General features: G+C 34.9%; 1 protein-coding gene across 1 annotated transcript in view; it reads right to left on the bottom strand.

Annotated features, from left to right (window-relative positions):
- KIF27 (kinesin family member 27) overlaps positions 1-16,996 on the bottom strand; it is a 106,749-nt gene that overhangs the window by 7,515 nt on the left and 82,238 nt on the right. Inside the window, exons 10-14 of the mRNA XM_019629365.1 lie at positions 15,978-16,154; positions 11,911-12,126; positions 6,511-6,717; positions 4,799-4,997; positions 2,594-2,758 (exon numbers count right to left, since the gene is read on the bottom strand). Coding sequence (XP_019484910.1) covers positions 2,594-2,758; positions 4,799-4,997; positions 6,511-6,717; positions 11,911-12,126; positions 15,978-16,154 — 964 coding nt within the window. The remainder of the gene's footprint in view (positions 1-2,593; positions 2,759-4,798; positions 4,998-6,510; positions 6,718-11,910; positions 12,127-15,977; positions 16,155-16,996) is intronic.

The following is a 16,996-nucleotide window of genomic DNA, read 5'->3' as shown; positions in this document are numbered from 1 at the left end:
CTAGCAGATCCTGACAAAGCTGACCACAGACAGTGGCTCAAAAATGGTGCTGCACGTTAGTCACTGGGAAGCTTTTAAAAATCCTGATGTCCAGGTAGCAGTGTCTGGGGGAGGGAGCCAGGCATCTGATTTTTCAAAGATCATATGTGGAAGAGCACAGATGGGCTCATTGGAGAGGCTCACTCCCAAGTCCACTTGGATTCTTCACAATAGGAAATTTCCCTCTTCTAGAATTTTACCATTAGGGAACATTAGAGAAAGATTAATTCACCCAAGGTCACACTGCTAGTAAAAGAAGTTAGGATTCTAACCCAGGTCTTCTGACTCCAGTATCCTCACACAGAGTTTTTATGGTGATTTAAAAGGATAGAGTTTTAAATACTTAAATACTTAAGTGCATGGACCACGTGTCCATATAAACTGATTTTATCCTCGCAAAATATGTTAGAAAACGGATACACTATATCAGACCAAGAATTGACCAAGATATTTTGGTTGAAAAATTAATTTTTCTGCATTTTAAAATGCCAAAAATACTCAAAGAAGATGAATCCAAGTCTGGTAGGCATAAAATGAGAAAATTATTGTACTATAAAAAAACCAGTGAACTGAATACCAAGACAATTATATATTAAGTAGGGTACTGGTTATTAAGCATATAATATTTTTTAGGAAATTCAGAATTTGATATATTTGAATTGCTATATTTCATAATTCAAACAACTCTTACTTAATGCCATTATATTAGAGTAACATTTTGAGATAAGATATAATACAAGCTATATCTTTGATATGATTCCAACTAATTTTTTTTAAAGCATGGGGAAAACACCAAAAAAGAATTATGCCAAATGTTAATAGTTATGGGTAGGATTATGAGTGATATTTTTTCTATATTTTCAAATTTGTCTACAATGAATATATATTACTTTTTTATCAAGACTAGACTTCTCAAGTAAGTTGGTCAGATAGGTGTAATTATGACTTTACACATCTCCAAGATTATTTAAGTTTCTTAGAACTTTTTGTGTTTGTTTCCTTAAAGAGCAGGATGAGAGTCCAGGTTTCTTAAACCTGTATACCACCACATCGACACCGTCATTTTAAGAGATGTGTAGTAGACTCCATAGTATAAACACGAGCCATTTAAACACTAGATGTCTAATTTCAGATATCTCAAATTTGAAAGTGGGTTTCTTTAAGCTAAAATGGCCTTATGCTGATTGTTCTGTCCTACTTAATACCTATTTATGTTTTCATTTTTTGCAAGTATAGTGCTTCAAATAAAAGGTTCAGCTATACTATATATTGCAAGCAGTATTTCAAGTAAGTGCTTCAATTATATTAGTAAGTACCTCTGCATTAAACCATTGAAAATCAAAAGGTTTAGTGTTTTTGGCTGGATTTGTATGTTTGCATTACATCTCTATTCTAAGACAACTTTTATCCTGAATACTGGACCAAGATTCAGGAGACGAAGGACCTTAGACCATATTCTAATTACTGTTCTGTTCATGAGTCATTTGACCTCTCTAAGTTTCAATTCCTTCACTTGAAAATGGAGTTAGCAGACACTGGCCTACCTTGAGTGTGAGGATTAAACGGAACTACTTGTGAAAATGTCTATTAATTATAAATAACCATAAATATAAGGTAGCATTAGAACTATTCTGAGTTTTAAATTTTAAAATTATGTTAATTCTGCTTACTTTATGTATTTATCATATATCTTATCTTTTCATTATGCATACATATAATTTTTCACTGGTCTCTTTATAATCCTTAAAGTTGTACCCAACTTTAAGCAGGTACAAAATAGATGTGTTCTAAAAGATTGTAAAGTCAAATTTTCATAAGCCATACTTAAATTATTAGAAGAATATTTTTTCTAAAGGACAGCTAATTCTTTTATAAATTGTAGAATATATTCTTTTAGAAATATTGATTCCTCTCTACTTGGCAGACTTAAAGAGGGTATATTTTAATCATGGCATTTTTAACTTTTGCATTGTAGTTGTTCATGTTTTAGCATTTAGGAAGGTGCTACTTCTACATATCTACATATAATTAGGCAAGTAAACATATTTTGCCTCAACAATGGGTTTTATTATATTTTTGCATTTCCAAAGGTCCATGATATGAAAAAGACCCGAATGATCTTACAAATACATACAATATTATTTTGCCTTTACTTTTACTACTCTTTTACTATATATTTTACTTTTTTTTTTAATAATCACAGGTTTAATTTACTATAAAATAGAAAAAAAACACAGCTATCTTAGATACAGGCTTATTTTAAGTCAGGGAATACAAAAGCCCATGACACAAGGCAGGCAACCAAAATGTGTAGTTTCCTTCACACACACACACACACACACACATTAGTTCGTCCGTTCACTTCTCTTGTGTTTCTTTCTGTCTCATACATAGACTAGAGAACTATTGTTGTTTACAGAGACCAACAGAAGTTAAATATCTAATCCTAAATAACCAAATCAATTGGGAAAGGCTAAACTACAAATCAGGCAAGACTTGGCCAAATCTAAAGAAAGTGTCAGCATTGACAAGCAGCACTAAATAAATGTCTTACGTTCAGATGGTGCCAGTTGCCTCTGAATTGCTTCCCCTAACAGTTCCTTAAGTTTCTTCTTAAGATCTCTGCTTGTTTTCTTATAGAAATAAAGATCTTTTTCCAGCTGTTGGATTTTATCTTCATATGTTTTTAAAGTTTCCACAATGACTTCCCCATCTTGCTCTATAAAACAGAAGTTTACATTTAAAATCAGTTTTAAAAAATGATTGAAAATTATGTTCTAACATGGCCCTAGGCTATATTTAAAGGGTCAGAAGTATGTTACATGTATCTGTTACCTGAATGGATTTGTTTTCAGCTACAATTTGGATTGGATTCTTCTGCCTGTAAAATTTTTCAAAGTTGACTGATCCTTTAAGTCATTTTCTCCACCCTATCCTCTACCAACTACCACATCTTTATGATCCATAAAGATGATACATAAGCACTTTCTGAGTAGCTACTAACGAGATTTATCCTTAGAACATCAGAAATAAGATGTTTTCTATAAAAAGTTCACGTTTGGAACTCTGTCCATCAGCTACATCAATATCTTACTTCAAGTTTATATAAGGAACAGTGGATTATGAAAAGTCAAAAGCCTAAAATTTATAGGCCCAAGAAATATATGTATAACCAAAAATAAAAAACTCACAAAAACCCCAAAAATCTGTCAAAAGAGGCTAGAAAGATTAAGTTACAAAGGAAAACACCATAAAAAAAGGAGGAAAGGAGAAATAGCATAAGTAAAGTTTTAATTTATGCTACAATATAACTTAAAGCTTCTAAGTAATATTTTGAATGTCTGAAACTGTCCCCATTGGGTTATGTTCGAGAACCGGCAAAACCCAGTAACCTTCAGAAAATACATATTTTCAGACCTACTCTTTCGTATTGGTAAATTTATAAAATGGTCCTACTGGTTTGTAACTTTTGTTATTAATTGGCTGTTTTTTAAAAATTTGATCTAAGTATATTTGTATATTTAAAATGAATCCATCATCTTGTTTAAAAAATACTTCAAATTAAATAACATCATAAGCCAGAATCCCCATAAAGAATATCAAATAAATCAATTTAATTTTATGTCTCATATTCAGTTGGAATTAGAAAATTCATAAATTGTTAACATTTTTAGTTACAACTCTGTTATGAAAAACTTATCCCAGGCTTTAGAAATGAATGATTTTTTTAAAAGTTCTCATTTTAAAAGTTCTCATTTGGCTATAGCATGAGCTTTTCTGGTACAGTGCCAGTCACTTGAAAACACATTAAAAATTCTATTAAAATGTCACTTTTAGAGGCTTAAGACAAAACTAAAATAAGATAAGCAGAGCACATTTGAATGAAATGATGTATGGGATCCTGTAAAAAAATCCTGTCATCAGGCAACTGGATGCTAATTAACTGGTTATAGAATTAACTTAGAGGCAAATTGCCTCAACACTCAAATTCATACATTTTCCAATTTTTGCTTTCTCAGGTTGCTTCTTCCAGATCCCTTTTAATTCATTTCCAGCTACAGATTCACAAGAATCGAGACTAAGCAGCTAAGCAGCCTGGACTGCAGCATTACCAGTATCGCCTGGCAATGATTTTGTTGCCATAGGAACTGTTTGTGTACCAGCCATATGCCCAGGTAATAAATGAGAGGACCAGCTGCTATGACAGCCCTTGCCACACTAGAGTTGATGGTTGAACTGCTGTGCACTGATAACAGTATGTGCCCATTAGAGGTAGACTAATTTTGACCTAAGATATAATCTTAGCGCATAAACGTTACAAGCAACTGAAAAAATTATAACAAGAAAACTAGAAATCTGACAGAACCTATCACTTTAATTTTATAAAGAGAAGTAATTTAAATATTAAGGTACTATATCCTTGAGAGAGAGGAATTTTTCAAGTGTACGCCATAAAGCCAGAAGTCATCCCACATCTCTACATAAATACTACACTAACAACAAACTAGTGGAATTGCAGTGGTTCTTTTGTGTGGCCGGGGAGACAAGCAGAAGGAATGGCATTTCAAGCATGACTAGCCCTACATCCAAGTCAACTATCCCAACATGTGGTAACCAAAACATGTAAAGCACAAAAACACATATAAGTAGTTACTGTTTATACATGGTGGGCTTTTAAGTGATCAAATTCTGTCCTATCTTCCTTCCCAAATCCCCCTCCTACACATCACATATACAGAATTAACAACTGGACAGGTACCTTGGAAATGATGTAACAGCAACTGCATTTTTTGCTCATGTTCCTTTTGCTGGAGGGTCAGTCTCCGGTCACACTGCAATTTCAGATGTTCCAGTGCAGATTCCAACTCACGAACCATATTATCCCTTTCCAGAACCTTCATTTTAATTTCTTTATTCTCTAACTGTAGTTTCCGTTCAGCTTCTCGCAAATTAACCACCTGGCAAATACATTTTTTTACGCTGTAAGTGTATTTTAGATAGCCTGATATAGATTAATCTACTTCTATTGGGCTATACATAAGATGAACTTCCTTAATCACCATGGTATAACTAGGCAAATGCTTTGTAACACACCTACAAAATAACCTAACAGCCTTTTGGATTTGCTGGGGTTCTGAATTGGTAATGATTTCATTTTAAATATAATGTTGCTTACTAATCACCTCTCCATCATTTCTTAGATATAGTCTCGTAGTTTACATTTATAATCCTACAACTCTATTTCTCTAGCCTAAGAAGATATTGAGAAGCTAAAGAATCTGTAACATCTAGATAATTCCCAGTGTTGAGTTCAAAATGGATGTTATAAGTAAGTGACAAAAATTTTAAAACTATAAATACAGAGTTTGGTTTTATATCATATATTTTAGTCCATTCGGTTCTTCTCTGCACTGATAATAAGTAAAACTACTTCAGACAATGTTTGTGTCACAGAGCTTGTTAATAATGTAATGACCTTTTTAGAAAAATACTCATTTCTACAAATGGTTCTCAGAATCAAAAAATCCACTGACCTTGGCCTGGGTGCTTTGGGTTAAGAACCCTTGATCTAAGAACACCTCAAGAAAGTTATTTATACCAAAGCCTTGGACAGTACTCCACCGTTTTTCTGCCCTCCACACACCCAGTGATAGGATGCATCCTCACCAGTAACAGTAGCTTACTACCAACAGTAATTAACCAATTACAACAACAAATGTTGTGCATAACATTTCCATTAATTTTTCATGTTTACTTCACTTATCTAAGAATTAGAACTTTATTTTAAAACTTCAGTGTTTTCTTTTTCATTGTTTGATATTCCCTTAAACTGCATATACTCACTCTTCAGAGAAAAAAGTTATCTACTTGTTTAACACCTCATAATATATATCTTAAGAGAACACATTAGAGAAAAGATGGATATAGTTCTATGAAACATCTCTGGGTCAGTAAATTGTCAAATACATAACAAATAAAATATTTTAATTACTATTAAGCACATTCAGGTTAATGCTAACATCTATTACTATCTTTGCCACTGATGCACTACTTCACATCAACTCACAGGGTATGATGAGAAAGTATGCATACTGCTACCTTATAGCAATGAAGGAAAGGAACCTAAACTTGGAGGGCCCTTGATTTTTCATGAATGCTGAGTAGCAGCATCCAAATCTAGGAAACATTCAAGAAGTAGTGACTGAGGAATACAGATTAAATTCTTTGATTTTAAAACTATTTCAAAAGTTCTTCTCTCAAAAGGCCCTTCAACTTTAAGAACCACACAAAGTAAGCACGAAGCTTTCAGAGAACAGCCTTCACTACTGTAAAGAGAAATCATGCTTAAATCGGGAATTATACCATTAAATCTTTAAGCCTTTCAATTTCCTTAAAAATGCTAAATGAATGAGCTATATAAGCATCTTGGCTTATCTTTATAAGAAAATCATCTCTCCCTCAAAAACTAACCTTATTGAAATATTTGAAAAAAATAGCTCTAATCTCAGTAGGATTCAGGCCCATTAGTTTTTCCAAGACATTTGCTTCACTATGAGAGACGTTTTGGAATGAAGCTCTGAGTGAGTTCTGGCGACTCTTGATACTTTCATTCTTGTATTCAATTGCAGCTTCCAAAGCCTCAATCCCTTCTTCAAGTTGGAAAAGAACATGTTCTTCCTAGATATGATACAACAGATATCACTTACTTTAAATGAAATAGTATAACTTGGACTTTGTCATATACTGAGGCCTCACTATACTACAGTAAGTCCTTAACATCGTCAGTAGGTTCTTGGAAACCAACTTTAAGAGAAACAACTCATAAGGAAACCAGTTTTACCCCAGGCTAATTGATATAAACAAGAGTTAAGTTCCCATAGCACTTTTCTGGTCACAGAAGCATCACCAAACTTCTAAATAAAGATCCAAAACAATTCAAATATTAAACGATGAAATAAATATGAGCTATACATACATGTAAGAAAGATGAATAAAAACAAGTAAAATCATTCTTTTTTCAACCTGCTGATTCCAGTTCAGGGTCATGGGTGACCGGAGCCTCTCCCAGCAGCTCAGGGTGCAAGGTGGGAACCCACCCTGGACAGGCTGCCTTTCCATCTCTGGGCCACTCATACACATACCCAGACTGGAACAATTTAGACATGCCTGTTCGCCTCACATGCACATCTTTGGGATGTCAGAGGAAACCGGAGTCCCCAGAGAAAACCTATACAAACATGAGGACGTACAAATCCACACAATGGCCCTGGCCTGGAATCAATTTTTTTTCCTCAACAACATTATAACAAAATGACATTGAATGAAATGACATTATTCAAGGACCTGCTGTGTTTGAGCCTAATGGATATTATCTTTCTTCTACTAAATTTTAAGAAACTAATGTTTATTGAGCACTTGCTATGCTATACAGTACACTGTATACACATATATAATATATAATCATTGAATCCTTGCAATAAACCTTATGAAGTAAAATGGAAGAGGCAGAAGCTTAGGTGAGTTATGAAACATCCCAAAGTCTCACCACAAAGGCTAATCACCCAGGAATACACTCAAAGCCTCAGCCCACAGGATTAGTAATATTGTCATTTATCTCCCTCCATAGCTCCTAACGTGCTTATTGTGTGTCAGTGAGATCTATGGGCCCCCTAAAGTCCTTTCAAGGATCTAGTAAAACAATATGCTGTTAGGAGGGAAGGAAGAAAGAGATTTAGAGTAAGTTATTAAGAACTGGTTATCAGAGAAGAATCTCTAGGGAAAAAATACAGTATGGCAAGTGGTGTGGCTTTAACGACATGAAACATTTCATAAGATTTCTATGAGATGTCATTAGAGGGGAAATACAGGCATTAACAATAGTGGCGGCATAACATTTTTTTTCATAAGCTGAAGAAAATTTTCTTTGTAGGAAACAAAATCTGATAAATCCCTGTCAGAAAACCTTGCAGTTCTTTGAATTACCCAAATAGCATGTTATTGGAGGCAAGGGGGTGGGGGGGGAATGCAAATCTCTGGCAGGAAATTATGTTGAACTTGCTGAGATTTGGATATATATATATCCAAAAAGAAAGAGGACTTCCAGAACTGCTTCAGAAAGTGGCACGAATGATAGGATACATGTGTTCCAAGTGAGGGGGAGTACTTTGAGGGGGCCTATTGGCAATGTGTCTTTAACTGTAGTAAATTTTTTTTAAACATTTGCCATATTGTTTGATCACACCTCATATATCTGCAGACCTATGCATGTGGTGGAAGTCACGTCAACCTCAAATTCCTTCAAGTCAGAGTGTCTTGTCTATACTCATGTCCTTAACCACACAGTTAAACTCAGTAAGTACTGAATGAGTTAATGAAGAAGAGAAAAAACTGGGCCAGCCCGAGTGGCTCAGTTGGTTAAGAGCTCGCTCAAGAGTGTGCGCTCTGAGCAAGTAGCAGTTCGATTCCTAGCCTGAGCTGAACTGCCAACAGGTGGCAGGATGACTCAGCTAAAAAAAAAAAATGGTTTTCTCTCTTCTCCTTTTTTTTTTAGCTAAGCCATCCTGCCACCTGTTGGCAGCTCAGCGGCAGCTCAGCTTGGGCCTGGAATCGAACTGCTAGTTGCTCAGAGCTCACACTCTTGAGCGAGCTCTTAACCAACTGAGCCACTCGGCCGGCCCTAGAAAAACCCACTTTCATTATGTATTGGTTATGTGACCCAAGTATTTCTCTCCACTCCTCTCCCCAGCATTTTAGTATTTCTGTTTTACCTAAAGAATAGAGTGACTTCCAGAACTCCTTTTCTGGAATTCAGGGAAATTGTATGTAATAACCTATTCCAGTGGGAAGTCGAATAATACTTATTTTTAAAAGCCATTTTATAAAATCTCCTGAAAGAGCCATTTTATAAAAAATGTTCTACAGCCATTTTATTTCTCTGTGCAATCACTAACCATCAGGAATTTGACGATTTGATAATCACTCCATAAGAAAGAAAATAATATTCACCTTTTCAAATCCTGAAAGGTACTTAGGTGAATGAATGAGGAACCAGAAAATAAATGTAAATTATCCAAAGAACATATTTTACTTTGAATGTATATTGTGATTATGTTTTACCAAAAACAAATATGGAGTTTGCTTTTATATATGGCTGAGAACAATTCGATACAAATTTAGTTCCTATAGTTTTGGATGTAAGTTAAAGAAGCACCAGGATAATATAAGATAGTGTGACTACAGAACCCTGAGACTAGCCTGCTTCAGTGAGGCTGCAGCATATAAATATTTGTGAGTCCCTCGAACCCAGCAATAGGTATAAGTTGACAGGATGAGTGACAATGGGAAACTGTCCCGGAATGAAAATTTGCCACAACTCAAACCATAGATTATTAAGAACTGATTATGCTTTATCATAGAGCACTGTTTGTTAAACTTTATTGTGCACCAAGGAGCTTGTTAAAATGCAGATTTCTAATTCAGCAGGTCTGGGTGGGGCCTGAGGCTCTGCATTCTAGGTGATCCTGTTGCTGCTGGTCCAGAGAGAATAAAAAGGACCTAAAGCAGTGGTGTCCAAACATTTTAGATCACATATCCCTATCAGTAAAACAAAACAAACTAACAACATTTTTTGAGCAAGCCCCACATATATGTGTATTTCTCAATAAGTCACATGCAACTTCTAGTCCTAAAACATGAAAGTGAAAGTTAAAAGATGAAATAAATATAAACACAATAGTTCTTATATTTTCTTCTATACTTCACTTACTAGGTAGGAACTGCTCTGCATAATTAGAAAAATAGAATTAATTTTTTTTAAATCTTAGTTTCTGGATTAAAAAAAACAAAAAGAAAACAAAAAAAAGACGTGATTACTTATATTAAATTGTTGGGTAATCCTGTACTGGTATATTAATCTAAAACCTATCACTTCCCATGAAGTAATACAATTAGGAAAACAGTTTAATTTATTGTGGGAAAAGAAAATAATACTTCTAAGCAAGTTTAAAGACATCAAAACAGCCAACCATTCCAGATGTCTTGTGTCACATCGGCATCTCATATTCCTGATCATCTGCTGCTGGCAGATCGATTTGATAATATTAATCTTGGCGTGAAAACAGTGGGGAGATGAGAGCTCACTTCAGAGCTACATTAAGAAGAACCAACCATGTGGAAGAAGTATCCATAGAAGCTCACATGATGCAGTGGAACCCCACCAACTGCAGCCTTATCACTCGTGCACACCAATCCTGAGTGGAGGTGGCACACACCGTGCCCCATTTTCACCACAAAACCCTACATGTTTTTAGTTACAGAATTCCATGTGAAATAATAATTAAATGTTTCTTGATGATAATAATGGATCCTTTACCCTTCTGCAAACATCATTTGCTCATTCCCATCTCAATGCCTTATTTAATGGTGTTTTATCTAAAATGGCCTTCTTAGATCAACCAATATATAAGTATCATGTTTTTCATAATCCAGCTCAAGATTCCAATCCATCAAGGCTGCCTTAATAATCTTGCCCCAATGATCATTGCATTGCTTTGTATAAATAGTGTAATAAGCATAGGTTCCTTATATTATCTATAACTTGCTTTTTTATGTTCCTCAGCTTTAGAATTTTCTCATTCTTCTGTCCCTTTTCTCCAGATAGAGTATGAATTTCTCAAGAGAAGCATAATGCTTTTTACTTTTTTTGTTTCTTCCATAGGGCCCAATAACAGTTCTGGGTAGGCAAGAATTCCTTAAATACTTGTATGTTTTGCTGTATCTTAGGCTCTCACTCTTCAAATTTACAAGCTTGTGGCTCCAATATAAATAGTCTCAAGACAGCCTGATTCTGTGATCCTCTGCACAGCTACCTAAATTAAGTTATGCAAAAGAACAGTAGATGCTTATAATGCCATATAGCCCCCAATCAACTTAGTCTTCAATTCTTTTCATCAACTCAATGATCAGTAATCTAATATCATGAAATCCTTTCTCCTGTTCCCTCTTAACCAGCCCCCTTAACTTCCTCTCATACGTGCACCAGTGTAAAACACTACAAGATTCAGCAAGGAGCATTAATCCCCAGCTACTCACTTTCTCTTAGTAATTTTCTCTTGCTTTGGTAATGACAGGACATCAACAACAAATATTCACAGAGAAAATTCAGGCTCAAAAATTCATCTTTGTCTGATAAAGTAAGGTACCATTGCCAACTGAGGTAAAATTCTGAAAAAAGACAAAGTCTGGGACAATTTGATAGCCAATAAATGAAATATCTTTTACATAGCTTACAAAAATAAAGGCGAGAGGAGCTATATACTCCTTTAAGTGAAAACTCTAAAGATATTTTTATTGGAATTTGGATTTGATGCACCTACTTGGATAGGACTCTGTGGAATATGCCACTGAACATTGGGCCTTTCTAAGCCAAGGTAACACAAAAGAATTAACCTTAATGCCCCTGGCGTCCATTGTATGTAATGAGTCACCTAGTATCATTCAAGAAAGATGCACACAGAGAAGGGGTCCTCTTTAGAAGAAATGAGAAAAAGCATCCCTCAAGTAATTTTCTGTGTGCTGTGAGGTCAGTGGAGAGACCCTGCTAAGAAAGGCCAGACTCAAGGAAAGTGTTAGTCTCCCAATCCCTGGCAATGCCACGAAAGGGCCACGGCCATGCATCTCTCTACATGAGGTCACTGCAGTCTCTAGTCAAGCATGGCTTATGGTGCCAGGTAAACTCATTATATCTGACAAAGTTTCAAGGAAACAAAGTTCACCAGATTCATCATTTTTATGTTTAAGTGACAAAGACAGAGGAAATCATCCAAGTGATCCATCATACAGTACTTCCAATTCCAAAGAATACTGACTTACTTCAGGTGATAACACGCTACCATTTTTAAGTTTCTCATCCACACTGTTTCTTTGTCTCTGTAGCTGATCTTTTTCTTTCTGGAGGGCTTGAACTTGTTCTGAAATCTTTATTTTCTCCTCCGCTGTGCTGCTCTGGAGCTGCACATTCTTTTCAGATAACTCTTGGTCCAATAAGTTCAAGCGAGTTGATATTTTCAAACTATCTGTGTTTAAGGCCTAAAAAGACACAATCAACCAGACACCCCCCAAAAAAGTTACTAGAAATGCAAACTATATATAAATTAGGAAAAACATAGAGAAAATTACCAAATGAATATATTTTTAGCTTCTACATTATTGTTTTCTCCCAGATTTTTCTTTTTTTTGACAGGGGAGGGGGACTTCATTTTCTGAAATCTTAAGTTGAATGTTTTTTTTTTTAAATGGAAATTCAAATAATGAATTTATTACCAAGTATTGCTTGACCATATCTGACTACACCACATGGGTTTTGAGAGGTAGTATTTTTCTTTTTTATAATTTTCTCAGTTGAACTTTTCTTCTTTGACCTGGTTATATAGAATTAATTATGTTATAATTTCCTAGAGGTAAACATTTGGTTTATTGTTGTTTAAACATACAATTTGTTTGTACTCATTTCATTTTGGTAAGGAAATATGGCCAAGTCGATTTATGGAGATCTTCACTATGGATTAATTTAGTTTTTAATTTTTTATTAAAGTAATATATATATATATATATATATACATATATATATATATGTATATATATATGCTATCATAAGGTTTATAATTTTTTAAAAAGCTTTCCCCTACCCCACCCTTGCACCTGAGTCTTATTCCCCAGAAACAACGATCTTTAGATCTGGTATTAATGTCCATGTTTCTAAATAACATTATCAATTTTAGATATTGTCTACTGACTGTCTATTATGGAAGATAAGGATTTAGCACTCTTATGCTTTCACTTTCCTACTTTTCCTCCCTCCATTCTCCCAATATGTATTAGTTTTTCATTATATCAATATTCAGTTTCCATGACCTTGTATTATTCATGTCTGAACCATCTAGTATAAAATTATCATACCTCCATTTGATACAACTTTTTTTGTACCTTATAACTAATTCTCCTCCAATAGAACTATAAAAATTCTTCTCAACACTATTTTTTTCATTTGACCAAACTTTAATCAGGAAATATTTTCATTATATTCTTTTCTGGAAACATTTTGCCTGGAACCTCCATATTCCTGCTCCATACTGGACAAGTTTTTCTGGGACTTCCCTTTGGTATTGTCCTGGGAATTTCCATGTTGGATCACATTTTCAGGATCCTGAGTCTTGCTTTTTCACAGTTTATACCCTCTTTTTTGTGGAGTACATCCTCTAGTAGTTTCCTGAGACAGGCCAAGTGGAAGATAATTCTTTCACCTGAAAATGTCCTTATTTTACTTTCACATACATTAGGTGGTCTTTTGTGATTGGCTTCTATCACTAAACATAATGTTTTCGGGGTTTATCCAGGTTGTAGCATATATCACTACTTCATTCCTTTCTATTGCTGAATAATATTCCATTGTATGGATAAACCACATTTTGTTTATCCTTTCATCAGTTGATGGACATTTGGGTTGTTTTCAGTTTTTGGCTATTATGAATAATGCTGTTATGAACATTTATGTACAAGTTTTTGTATGGACATGTTTTCACTTCTCTCCAATATATACCTATGAATAGAATTGCTGGGTCATGTGGTAATTCTATGTTTAATCTTTTGAGGAACTGCAAGATAGTTACCCAAAGCAACTGAGCCATTTTACAATCTTGCCAGCAGGGTATGAAAGTTCCAATTCCTTCATATCTTCACCAACACTTATTATCTATTTTTTTGAGTACAGCCATCCTAGTGGGTGTGAAGCAGCAGCTCGTTGAAGTTTTTATTTTAATTTCCCTGATGGCTAAGAATGTTTAGCATCGTTTCATGTGCTTATTGGTCATCTGTATATCTTCTTTGGAGAAATGTCTATTAGATATTTTGCCCATTTTTTAATTGGATTTTCTTTTCATTATTAAGTTATAAGAGTTCTTTCTGTATTCTAGATACAACTCCTTTATCAGACATATGATTTGCAAATATTTTCCCCCATTCTGTGAGTTGTCTTTTCACTTTCTTAATGGTGTCCTTTGCATCACAAATGTTTTTAACTTTGATGAAGCCCAACTTATCTAATGTTTCTTTTGGTGTTGTTCTGCTTTAGGCATAATATCCAAGAAACTACTGCTTAACCCTAGGTCACGAAGATTTATGTCTATGTTTTCTTTAAGAGTTTTATAATTTTAGCGCTTACATTTAGGTCTTGGACTCATTTTGAGTTACATTCGTATATGTTACGAATACAGATTTTTTTAAAAACATCATGTTCCTTGTCTGAAATGCATATGATCAAGTGTTATATGTATTTCTTAAACACTGCAAAAAGATAAAATCTTTTCATGCTTTTTGTTCAGAAAGGAATCCAGCAGTGTAACAGTCTCAAGTTTTTCTTCTGTTTCACTAAAACAATCTTCAAAGAATGAATTTTGCTTTGACCTACCGTGGGTTTCATTTATTTGCACTCTCTACTTATCTCAGTATGTTCTTGCTCCCAAATAATACATCTCATTGAAACCAGAAAACTACTGTTTTCATTTTCTTTTTCTATATCATGAAGTAAACTTATTTCAGGAAAAAAAATTTCCTCCCCATTCCTTTGATAGGTTCCTCTTTGTTCTCTTCTTAGTGATATAGAACATACCATAAAGGCCCCAGGTTACTTTCTTCTATTTACTCACTTGATATTTTAATTTGTTAATCTCCTTTGCTGTCGTTTACATGTTTTGAGGGGCTACTTGACCCTGACAGCCAATGTGAGCAAGCTACCTGGATACAGCACCAGTAATTAGGTTGGTTGGCGGGGTGGCCCTACCTGTGTACAGTAGCCAGGTGCTAATAGCTATTTCAACATGTTTAGGGAATAGAGGACAGAGCAGAGGTAAGTACAGGTCCCCATCTGTCCACCTGTTACACTGAGGTGGAGAGGTTAAGAGCATACCACTGTCAACTCAGATACTACTGATCTAGATTTTGGCTGAAAGGCAGAGCTCTGTTCCATGACTCAGTGCACATACATAGACTGACCTTGGTGGTCTCAAGGCCTACTGGAGGCAAAGTTTTGGGTGGAACATCCTTTTCAAGTTTGGGGCAAGCCAGCTTCATTTTTAGATGCTGCTGCTGTTATTGTTGAAAATATATATAGATATATCAAAAAAGTGTATCTCCTAGTCCCTCTAGTCCCTTCACAATCATTCTTTTTTCCAAACTTGAAATTGAGACAAACTCCTTCATAAAACCACTTCTTGGACTGGCTCATAAAATCCAAGTCCTCCAACAAAAATTTTTGTAAAGGTCCCCAAGTCGTTATAATTTGAAAAACAAGTTTTTATCACACCAAATCTTTTTTCTTTTATAGGAATCCTGCAAACTTTTACTAGTGATAGCTAGATCATCTTCAAGTATGTTTTTCCAAATTAACCAATGTTCACTACAACACCAAATAGTACAATTTATTTTGACAATATCTACGAAAGTTAATAATAGAAGTTGTCAGGGTGATAGGGAGTTACTGCTTAATGGTTATAGAGTTTCAGTTTGGGGTAATAAAGTTTTGGAAATAGATAGTGGTGATGGTTGTACAACATTGTGAATGTAATGCCACTAATTTGTACACTTAAAAATGATCAAAATGGTAAATTTTTATGTTATGTATGTTTTTACCACAACTTAAAAGATACCAAAAAAGTTAATAATAAATACTCGTAAATCGTACTTAGCAGAACAGTGAACATTTTACTTCAAAATTGCAATAGATTTTAGTGTTGGCCATTAGATAAGCAGTAATAAGCAGAATACACTGAAAACCAGAAGAGTTTTCTTTTGATTTCTGTCTTCACGATGGTTTACTTCTTAGAGAAAAAATTCTAGTTTATATGACTTACAACCAGAATGAAACAGTGTATTAAATAGAATACCTGACTAGATCTCAACTTCTTATTTTCCAGGTGACTCTTCTCCTGTAACAGGGCCCCCTTCTTAGAAACTATGGCTTCCCGTTTCTTCAAGTCTTCTTCCAGCTCCTCTAATTCTTGGCGTTGGTTCAGAACTTTCTCTACTTCTTCATCTAACCATTTATTTTGCTCATCCAATTTCTACATGAAAATTCCAAAGAAATGTTATTTGGTTTTTTTCTGCCATAAAATTTATATTGTAATAATATCATTTCAGATTGGCTGAAACACCTTAAATGAACATTTTAAAACTACCATTGAGAATAGCAAAATACTGTTCCTGTCTGAAACTGTCAAGAAGTATGTGGTTCCAGTTAACATCTAGCTGTATTGTTTTATAAGGAATTAAATTTTACTCCCCAAATATGTTCAAGTCTGGGATTTTTTAGGTTGACCAAAAAAGGGCTGACAATTTTCTTTACCTGTATTAGGAGTTAGTTCTTAGAACACACTGGGAATCCTTTTCTCTGCCGTATAGGTGCATACGCCCATCATAGCACTCACACTGCTGGTTTCTCTACAATCTGGCTCCCCAACTTAAGCTCCTTGATTGAATGTGGAACTGTACTTCTCACCTTTCTATCCCCAGGGCCTAGTGTACCGCCCGTCCCATGACTGGCCTTGAATACAATGTTAAATGAATGAGTGAATAAACGCCTGATTCAATCAGTTAATCAATGAAGTGGATAAATGAATACACACAGTAGAAGACATAAATGATGGAGCATGGAAATCCACTCTGCACTGTAGCCTGTCAACATCAAATAATTACAAAACAAATTAGAGTCAGAAAGAGTTCCAAAACAAGCATCTTAGTGCTCTCTTGAATTAAGGATACCCAGAAACAGGTATAAACAAAAATATGAATGGAGGGGCCAGCCGAGTGGCGCGTTGGTTAAAAGCTGACTTGGGACGCCAGAGGGCCCCGGTTCGGATCCCACATATGAGGGCCAGTGACACTGCCCTCTACAGCTAAGATGCTG

The sequence above is a fragment of the Hipposideros armiger genome, unplaced genomic scaffold, assembly GCF_001890085.2.
Source record: "Hipposideros armiger isolate ML-2016 unplaced genomic scaffold, ASM189008v1 scaffold_846, whole genome shotgun sequence".
Classification (NCBI taxonomy): domain Eukaryota; kingdom Metazoa; phylum Chordata; class Mammalia; order Chiroptera; family Hipposideridae; genus Hipposideros; species Hipposideros armiger.
The sequence above is the reverse complement of the archived record's forward strand: the minus strand, read 5'-3'. Positions and strand labels throughout refer to the sequence as shown.